The 10,436-nt window shown below is 43.4% G+C and overlaps 1 protein-coding gene across 1 annotated transcript; it reads left to right on the top strand.

The window, feature by feature from the left end:
* The first annotated feature begins 5,472 nt into the window (after window positions 1–5,472).
* Window positions 5,473–10,154, top strand: LOC115630587 (probable nuclear hormone receptor HR38). Its single transcript, XM_030527205.1, has 4 exons — window positions 5,473–5,596; window positions 6,108–7,337; window positions 7,765–8,905; window positions 8,970–10,154. Exons 1-4 carry the CDS (start codon window positions 5,576–5,578, stop codon window positions 9,224–9,226), a joined length of 2,649 nt encoding a protein of 882 aa, XP_030383065.1. The 5' UTR covers window positions 5,473–5,575; the 3' UTR covers window positions 9,227–10,154.
* The last annotated feature ends 282 nt before the right edge of the window (window positions 10,155–10,436 follow it).

Below are 10,436 nucleotides of genomic sequence, written 5' to 3'. Positions count from 1 at the left end.
TCATGCAAATTGGAACACGCGGACGCAGCTTGCAGTTTAATTTTATGAATCTGCGTTTGCATAATGCAGACTAACAGTTAGACAGTCAGACGAACAGCCAGGCAGCCAGACAGACAGTCATACAGTCATACCGACAGACAAACGGGCAGAGTGAGGGACAAACAACGAAGATGCAAGACGTTTTATGGGCAAAGTCAAAGAGACACGCGGCTAGTTGGCCAAGTTCCTTTGCGTCGACAAGTGCCGCAATATTGGCCAATATACACACGCACACGCATACACACACACACACACACACACACACACACACACACACACACACACACACACACACACACACACACACACACACACACACACACACACACACACACAAACTCACACATACAAACACCTATAATATACACACACACAAACAAATGCATATGCATGTGTACAGATAGTTGGCAGAACTGGTTAAGATGCGCTCAGGTGCTCGTATGAGACTTCAATCCGCTTGGCTGGCTAGCTACGAAATGTCCAAGATGGCCTTCAACGATTTTTGCAGCGATTAAAAAATAATATTTTAGCCACTGGCCGATGCGGGCGGGTGCGGGTGCGGGCAAATGCAGTTAATGCTGCTGCAGCCATCGATGACGCCAATAAGGCGCAAAGAGATTTCAGCGAATTGTTGCGACAATTTGTTTCGTTATTGCACTGAAATTTATAATGAATCATATGGTTATTTATACTATATCTTGCTCGTAGTAAGTATAACTTGACCAACACAATTCTTCACTTGACTTTTTGAGAATCCATTTTAAATTTAGAGTGTCAAGAACTCAACTAGTTTAGTTTAGAACTAAATGAAAAAAAAGTACAAAAACAAATTGATATGGAATTTGTATATATTACATTTTATAATTTTATGTTTACTTTAAGGATGAAATATATTTTGCTTGTAATAGGTTTATCTTGACTTACACAATTCTGCATTTCCATTTTATATTTAAGCGTCAATTGTAAATGGTTAAATGTCTAATGAAAAAAGTACAAAAACCATATTTATGATACAAATATACTTCAGAGATGAAATATATCTTGCGCGTAATAAGTATAACTTGACCAATACAATTCTTTACTTGACTTATTTATAAAAACCTTTAAAGGTTCTAAACAACAAAGGCAACTCTCTGTGTAACATGAACAGTTTAATTGTTTGGGTTGGGGAAGATTTATATTTAATCATTAGCAATATTTCTTTTTGCTCTCCACACATTTTGAATTCCTCTTCCATTTGTCAGTCTATCAGGCATTCATTCATACAAGTATACTAGTATGTGCTGGCGCTAAGTCTCAACTCAGCATAAATCAAGCAACTCAACCGGCCACCAAATAATCTGTCAGCACACGATTATATTATCAAATGATCATATTTTTAAACACTCAGCCGTACATATGTGTGTATGATTTTTCACACACATTTCATACTCATTTTTGTTGCACTTTGTTGACTTCTGGCCGCATGACTTCTTGCCACTTTTATCTACAAGAATTAGTTATAAACGACAATCACAATGGCACGAAACCTTCAATATCTTTGTTTCCTAACGTGTCGTTGAATTTGACAAATTAATAAATGATTTTCGAACTCGTGTGTGAACGTGTGTGTGTGTGTGTGTTGTCGGCGACAGACAAAGATTTTACAGCCACGGTTCAAAATGGCAGCGATAAATTTTTCAAAATATTTATGATCATAGCTAGAAGTTGATGGCAGAAACATATTTGGCTGTTGCAACAGCCTGCCTGCAGGGCACTATGGTCCCAAAGACAATTTTCTTGAAAATAATTATAGTTATGAATATATAGAATGGCATTTAAAGTACGTAAAATAGGAGATAGATTGGAAAAGTGGGGGAAATTCCCCACCTTCCATAACACGTTAATAATTATTTTTATTACTACTCATAATTTAGATTCCAATTAAATTTTGTAATCATTATATTCTCAATTATAATTTGCTTACTATCATATCAAGAGACCATTAAAACTTTATTCAACATGAAGATAACTTGAAACGTTAAAAATGTAGCTTGGCGATTAATTTTTATATTTTTGCTTTTATTGTCGAATTTCAATTAAACATTATAAAAAAATATTTTGCGACTACAGTGCTGGGTGGAGGGGGTGAGGTCGAGAGAGTTAAGAACCGACTGAGAACACATACTAGTCGCTTCCAACTTCAAAGCGACTCCATTACAAGGCAGTTGCATACCAACCACCTCATCTATCTTAGCAAAGTCACATATTTATTGCTGCATTTTGCTCAAAAAAAAAAAAAAAAGAAGAAATATTATCCAAAAATTATAAATGCTTGTAGCAGTGCCTCCAAAAAGAGTCATGATCGTAGAGCCAGGCGAGATGCCATTGCCTTTGGCAGTAGACGAGTACGTTGCGGCATTCTGGCAGTGACAAATATGCAAAAGACTTGAGCTTTATGATCTCTTGGGTAGCGTCTTAACAATTATAATACTTGTCATATGTTAACCTGCGCCCTGCCAGAAGAATTCTCTCTTTCACAAAGCTGCTATGCAAATGGAGGTATTTGGATCGTGTGTCTGCCTTTTTAGTTGCAAACTGAAAATTGCCCATGACATAAGCCAAGCTGAGGAAGACGCTGAGGCAATTAGTTGGACAGCAAAACAATGCAGGCTGCGATTGCATAAATCAATCAAATTGCTTCTCACTCACAAGCCCATTGAGTAATAGATCCAATTTCGATATGAATTTCGACAAAGCGCTAGACAGACGGCACAGAAATTGGGGGGTTTTTTTTTCTATTTCTCGGTACTTTTCTGTTTTTGTTTTTTGCACAACTTTAAATACCAACCCTATTACCAATTACTACCCATTACCCATTACATTTTGTGCCGCATCACAAGAAAAATAGCAACAAGCAACAACAGTAACAACAATTGATGAAAATCGACAATTAATAGTGAAAGTCTATACAAGTATCCACAACAACAATAACAACGACATCAGCATGGATGGAAGAGCCGGGCCGGGTCGGCCTCATCATCATCATCCTCATTATTATTGTCATCATCATCTTTAAAGGTACTCCAGCTCGTAGTGTGCAGGCTGTAGGAAGAAGTTTGGCCAGTCTATTAGGCCAGACCAACGTTGTGCTGCGTCGTGGATTTCAAAGGCGATACCATCGACGCCGTCTTTGTCGCTAGACTCCACTGAACCTGCACAAGAAACAAAAAATGACTAACTCCTTGGCCCAAACCTGAAACCCATTTGTATACTTCTCACAAAACTTCACACGAACCACCAGGTACCGAAAGCGAAACACAATGCCACTAAGCCCCCACCAAAAAAAAAAAAAGAAAAATAGAAAAACAACTCGAAAACGAATCTCGAACAGAGAGATCGACCAGAGTCGGTGGTGGCTGCGTCTTGTTTTTGGTGCAACGTTTTGCACTTTACCATCGTCTTCGATGCACCCACTGACTCAATGACTGAGTGCCGTCTGACCCACGTTCAAAGCGTTTGACTGGCGCAGACGGGCATACTACTATTACCATTTCTTTGGGTCATTGCACACACAATGCAACATTCGACCATGTGTCCATGTGTCCAAGTGTCCATGTGTCTGTCCGTCTGTCAATTTCGGCAGATGCATACTATACGAGTATATGCCCATTGATCAATGCTCGGCTCGCCGGAGTTCGCAGTTCAAAGTACATGGCAAGCCGATACTTTACATGGCCGGGCCATTAGTTAGAGCGTCCGACAAGCAACTGCCTATAGTTGCCCAAGCTGGAGAGTTGCTTGCCCGGCTAGCTGGCTGGCTGGCTAGCTGGCTGTTTGCCTGCCTCCACTGGAAAATAATATGTATTAACGATATTATATAAAAAATTAGCAAACTTATGTAATGGCAAGAAGACACGAGCACTTTGGGCTGGCCAAGTCGACTCCGCGTTTGTGGATCTCGCTGTCGTTTCTCCTTCGCCATGCTACCAAGTCATTATAATAAATTTGTTAACGAGCCATACTGGCTGTAAACAATAATAAAAAAAAAGAGCGGCAACAAAAGAAATTGTTATAGTCAAGTCAGAAACAATTATAAAAATGCAGCAACTGCATCGCTGATTGCAGCTGCTTTGAAGATGCGACTGATTGTCTGCCTGCCTGACTCTCTGCTTGCCCACAAATCCAGATAGCCCAACCCATTTGCACACATTTCTATTTTTTGTTGTTGTTGTTTTTTTTTTTTTTTGGGCCATCATCTATAAAAAAAACAATGGCACATTGTAAACCGAAATGCTCATCGCAACGCTCTTCCCGGTAGCTTTTTTGGCAGTAGCCCACGGTAGTTTCGGTCATTGTGTTCCAATCGCTCCTCAATTGCTTTCTATATGACCCTGGGCTATATTCAATGATATTTTATATTTTATATTGTGTGTGTGTGTGTGGCATTATTGTCTTTTATAACCGAACTAAAGCTGCAAAAAAGGGAAACATTTTTGAACGCATATTCTCACAGACTCGAAAATATGGCCGATTGGCACATACAACAAAGTAAAATTATGCAAATTATGAAAAATGTTTTCCACAATGCAACCAACAGAAGGGGGGCCTCCAACTCAACGTTTTGCAATAAAACACAATATTTTGTTTGTTTGTTTGTTGTAATCAAAGCCAAAGTCTCGCACAGCTACGAACAACACACACAGCATGGAACGTGCAACGTGCAACGTCGGACAACACAATTTATTACATTTTATGTGCTGCATTAGCCGAGATGGAGATGTGATCCTCGTTTGCCCGCTGCTGCTGCTTCTTCTTCAGCTAACCCCACATCACCTCAGCGACCCAACGAGGTGTCTACAATCGTTGTCGCGAATCCAAAGCGGAGTCCAACTCCAACTCCAACTCCGAGGCACAGGCGCATTTACATTTCTAATTAAGACATTCGATACGGCGCTTGCGTGCAGAATGCAAGACAATTGGCCAATGGTTTTTAACAGCTGCCTAGCAGGGGCCGCCAAATATGAGAGATTTTCAATATAAGATTTCTTATGGCTTCAGTAGCCAGGACTGTCTGCGCCGAAGCTAGTGGGTGGGGGGGGAGCACGTAATTTATGTTTTGTGGAATTTATGAGGCTTGTCCCTCACACATTATAATTGTTTTCGGCACAAAAAGTCATTTGCATGCGTCATTTACATACTCAGCACTCTTATATGGATTGACATTAGAATACTCTAGAGACAAATTGACATTTAGCTAAGAACCTTTCCACCGCCTCACATCGTTACAGGTGCAGTACAAACGCTGAGTGAGCAACGTAAGCTTTCCACGGTAACCGCGAAATCGCTTAGCCCCAAAGCCAGCAAGCTGAGAAGTGGAAAATCCGAGGCGGTTGGCGGAGAGAGCGTAAGCAACAACAGCCCCACAGTAGCAACAACAGCGGCAGCAGCAACAACAGTAATAGCCACGGCAACAACAATAACTTCAACAGCAACAACTGCAGCAGCACATACCAGAGTTAGCCAATTGAGGCTCACTAACCAAGCGACAACAAGCATGTTACTTTTGCAACCCAATGTAAGTGGCCCAAGAAATATCCTTATAATCAAAATTCAATTTAAATAAATTTAAATGAGAATCAAATATCTTCAACTATTCTGTTGTCTGAAGTTTTTCAATCAATCATTATCGATTCATTTAACCCAACAAGGGTATTCCATATCATGGAAATATTTTGTGCATTTGCCAGATACGAGCAGCCTGCACGTGCAAATCGTCCGACTCCATGCAAATTGCAAAGCTGAATGGCCTCACTAATTGCCAGCTGTGAGGTGCAAAGGAGCAACAATAGTTGTCTAATTCAATTAACTCAAATATGTTATTATATTGTGTGGCAAGCACACATCCGTGTCCAATTTAGACGCTAAACGGCAACACTTAAGGGTTGCAAGCCTTGCACCAATCGGTGGCACTGTCGCGCGCATGCCCAACAGTTGGTTGGGAAACTCCACCCCATTGGCTGCTTAGGCTAAATGTTAGCTTTGAATTTTTACTAATTCATTTCCACTTCGACTGTCTTGCCTTGCAGAGCTCCTTCAGTTCACTCTCGCCGTTTGACAACTTCTCAACGCAACCAGCGACGACGACGTCCTCTAGCAACACCAGCAGCTCACACCATCATCTCCACCATCAGCACCACCTACAGCAGCAACAGCAACAGCATCAGCAGCATCAGCAGCAGCAGCATCAGCAGATACTGCAGCAGCAGCAACAACAACAGTTGCCACAATTGCTGCCCGCGTCCAGTCAGGACACGCTGTTGTCCCATGAGGAGGACCAACTGATTAGCAATCTGACCGACGCAGCTGTCTCCCACACCGAGCTCTTTTCGGATCTTTTCTTTCCCTCGGACTCCAACAACTCGCTCCTATCGCCTGTCTTGGATCAGTCGACCGCCAGCTACACCGAATCCCACACCACTCCGAGCAATTTGCACTCCCCCTGCGATACCTTGGTTGGTAGCAGCGAAGACATCACCAACTCCATTGCAAACCTCACTAAGTTGACCTGCCTACGCGACAAACGTCTACCCTCCATACCTGAACAGCCGGCCAGCTCGGGGGCTCACGAGCATAACTTGTTGTCCTTTGAGCGCAGCGTACCGCAGGAGTTGGGTTTGTTGAGCCTGCGCTCCAGCAGCGATCCGGCCATTGCTCTCCACGCACAACAGCAACAGCAGCAGCAGGAACACTTTCAGCGTCACGGTGCCACAGACCTCTTGATCTCACCCATAGCCGGTCCGCTCTCTTGCGGCAGCTCCTTGCCCAGCTTCCAGGAGACATACTCCCTGAAGTACAACAGCAGCGGCAGCAGTCCTCAGCAGGAGGGGGGCACCCCCACGGGCACGCCCACTGATCAGGTGCTCACGCTCAAAATGGATGAGGATTGCTTTCCATTGACTACAGTCGCTGAGGTCATGTCCGGCCTTAATGCCAGTCATGGCCAGCTCCAACATATGCACCAGCTTCAGCAGCAACAACAGCAACAGCAGCAGCAACAGCAGCAACAGCACCAACAACAACCGCTTATGCCACATCCTAGTGGCAGCAGCAGTAACAACAACAACAACAGCAACTCTTCATATAACTATCATGGTCATTTCAATGCAATCACCACGACTTCCAATCCATCGCCAACATCCTCGGCCTCGTCCTTGTACGAGTTCAATATGGGAAGTGGCTCCAACAATGGCAGTCGCGAGCAGTTGCCAAGCTTCTCAAACACAGATGGCTTTTATCAGCAGACCTACCAGCAACAAGTAAGCGGTCTTGTTTTTCTAAACTTAAACACTAATTGGTTTGAGGTCAACGATCGACAATTCGCTCTATTCAACCTCAGATTCCTAGCTTTGACTATGATGATTGTATTTGTTTTTTAATTGTTCAATATACTGTGAAAACTCTCGTAATGGACAGCTCTTTTATCCGGACACCCCTTTGAAGAAGACCCTTTTTTTAGAACATTCGTTAGGTGTACTATAAATAATTGGTATCCCCTCAAGTGGACACTCCCCTTGAGCGGATAAGAGAGTTTTCACTGTAACTTAACTTAGGTTGTGGGGAAGAATGGAAAAGTCTTGTAATAAATAATTGTTTTGTAAATAATTTGAGAACAACTTCATTTCACTTTCTTCTACTTCCTATCCAACTCTTTCTTATTCTCCATATTTCTGTTCACCTTTTCAGAACTATGCTTCGCACAATGGCGAACGCTATTCCTTACCGACATTTCCCACCATTTCGGAGCTGGAAGCGGCAACCGCTGCTGTGGCCGCTGCCGCCGCAGGCGTTAACGCCACTTCAATGCCACCTGTACGCCGTGCTTCGTTGCCAGTGCAGCGTTCCGCTTCACCCACTTCCGCCACTCAAAGTCCCAAGCTGGCCAAGCTTACGTTGGGCGCACGACATGCCGTTGCCGCTGCAGCGCTTCAGTTGTCCAGTGCACCCAACTCGGCGGCTAGTTCCCCTGCCAGTTGCCGCCAGCAGTTGACGCCGTCAACACACAATGTCGCTGGAGATCTGCTGAATGGTGGACGCATCCTGCAGTCCTCCTCACAGCTGTGCGCTGTTTGTGGGGATACTGCTGCCTGCCAGCACTACGGCGTGCGCACCTGTGAGGGCTGCAAGGGCTTCTTCAAGCGAACCGTTCAGAAGGGTTCCAAGTACGTCTGTCTGGCGGACAAGAACTGTCCAGTAGACAAGCGACGACGCAATCGCTGTCAATTCTGTCGCTTCCAGAAGTGTTTGGTCGTCGGCATGGTTAAGGAGGTGGTGCGTACGGATTCGTTGAAGGGTCGACGTGGTCGCTTGCCTTCTAAGCCCAAGTCGCCACAGGAGTCGCCACCATCACCACCGATTTCACTGATAACAGCACTAGTGCGCAGTCATGTAGATACTACTCCGGATCCCTCTTGCCTGGACTACACACATTACGAGGAGCCAGACATCAGCACGTCGCCCAGCGGTGGTCTGGGCATGACCGAAGCCGACAAAGTGCAACAGTTCTATCAGTTGCTCACCAGCTCCGTGGATGTCATCAAGCAGTTTGCCGAAAAGATACCCGGCTACAATGATCTCTTGCCAGAGGACCAGGAGTTGCTCTTTCAGTCCGCCTCCCTGGAGCTTTTCGTCCTACGCCTATCGTACCGGGCGCGCAGCGACGACGACAAGCTCATCTTCTGCAATGGCATTGTGCTCCATCGGACCCAATGCCAGCGCTCGTTCGGGGACTGGCTCGGCGGCATAATGGAGTTCAGTCGCAGCTTGCACAATCTTGAGATTGATATTTCGGCATTTGCCTGCCTCTGTGCGCTGACTCTGGTAACAGGTACGTGGATTTACTATTTGTCCAATAATTATGATTTACTGACCCCGATATTTCGACATTTCAGAACGACATGGCCTGCGAGAGCCCAAGAAGGTAGAGCTGTTGCAAATGAAGATTATCGGCAGTCTGCGCGATCATGTCACGTACAATGCCGAGGCCCAGAAGAAACAACACTACTTCAGTCGGCTGCTCGGAAAATTGCCCGAGCTGCGGTCACTGAGTGTCCAGGGTCTACAGCGAATATTTTATTTAAAACTCGAGGATCTAGTACCGGCGCCCGCTCTCATCGAGAACATGTTCGTCACAACTTTGCCCTTCTAAGCGAGAAGAAGGTCGGTTCTATCCACTTCGCTTCCTTACCATACCATAGTGTTAAGTAAGAGGATGCTTCGCAATGCCCCCCTGGAATAGTTTAAGTCCGTAAGATAAGCTAAATATAAATAAATCTATGGAAAACAAAAGAAATCAAGTGCAAGTAGTAGTTCGCCGCACCCCCAAATAGACACTAAACTATCGTATGTGTATACCTGTCTTCAGGGACCTGTCATTAGTTGCAGCTGCACCCGCCTAACTAAGCACTATTGAACCAATACATAATTACTATCCTAGTTCATGAATTTTTCAGTTTTGTTGTGGCGAGTGAGGTTACGGTTTTGTATTCGTGACTTGTCAGTGAACCACCATCTACCACTCAGCTGGGGAATTCACAACTTGTTGACGTTAATTGTTAAATTGTTTAATTCCAACTGTCAAAATCAATAGGCAAGCAAATTGTCTGCTTCTGACACGCACATACGAGAACTCGAAGGCGGCTCAAATAATGTACTTACTATTGTATATACGTAAATGCAGAGATACTTACCACCCCGCATGTTGTGCTCGTCCTTGAGGACTACTATACATACAAGTACATAGTATACGTACATACGAGTATGTAGAAAATTATTTATGTTTAAATAATATTGCCCACTCTTGCGTTTCACTAACTTCTAGTCAATCGTTTTAAGTTGTAAGAGCATGCAGCTAGCTTACTATATTACTTAAATAGTTCATAATCAATAGAATTAAGGACTGAGCTGATGTTCAGATCTGAGCTCACCCAACATAATTCCCCACACACACACACACACATATTTGAAGAGTTAAATGTCCAAAAATGTACACCCACTAAAGTATTCGCTATAGCATACGCATATTTATACGATATAGGATTTTCGGTTCGATTTATAACTGCACAACAAGTGCACAATGAGAGTTTAAGTACCTTTTTGTGATTTGTGTCTGACACACGAGCTGCACACGAACACAAATTAGTGGGTAACCAAATATTTATAATCGTATATAGTACGTTAATATTAATATTTAAGTATTCATAAATTAAAACAATAAAGTACATAAGTGTTTTGTAATCCAAAAACCGTTTAAAAGATGGGTTTTTTAAAAACGCTTCTGCTACTCCAAATAAGTTCTCAAAGAATTGGAAATGGAACGATGCGAGAATTAAGCGGTCTCTCTGTCTGATTATTTTTCT

The sequence above is a fragment of the Scaptodrosophila lebanonensis genome, unplaced genomic scaffold (assembly GCF_003285725.1).
Source record: "Scaptodrosophila lebanonensis strain 11010-0011.00,11010-0021.00 unplaced genomic scaffold, SlebRS2 tig00001410-arrow-pilon, whole genome shotgun sequence".
NCBI classification, from domain to species: Eukaryota; Metazoa; Arthropoda; class Insecta; order Diptera; family Drosophilidae; genus Scaptodrosophila; species Scaptodrosophila lebanonensis.
This window is presented reverse-complemented; position numbering and strand designations above follow the sequence as displayed.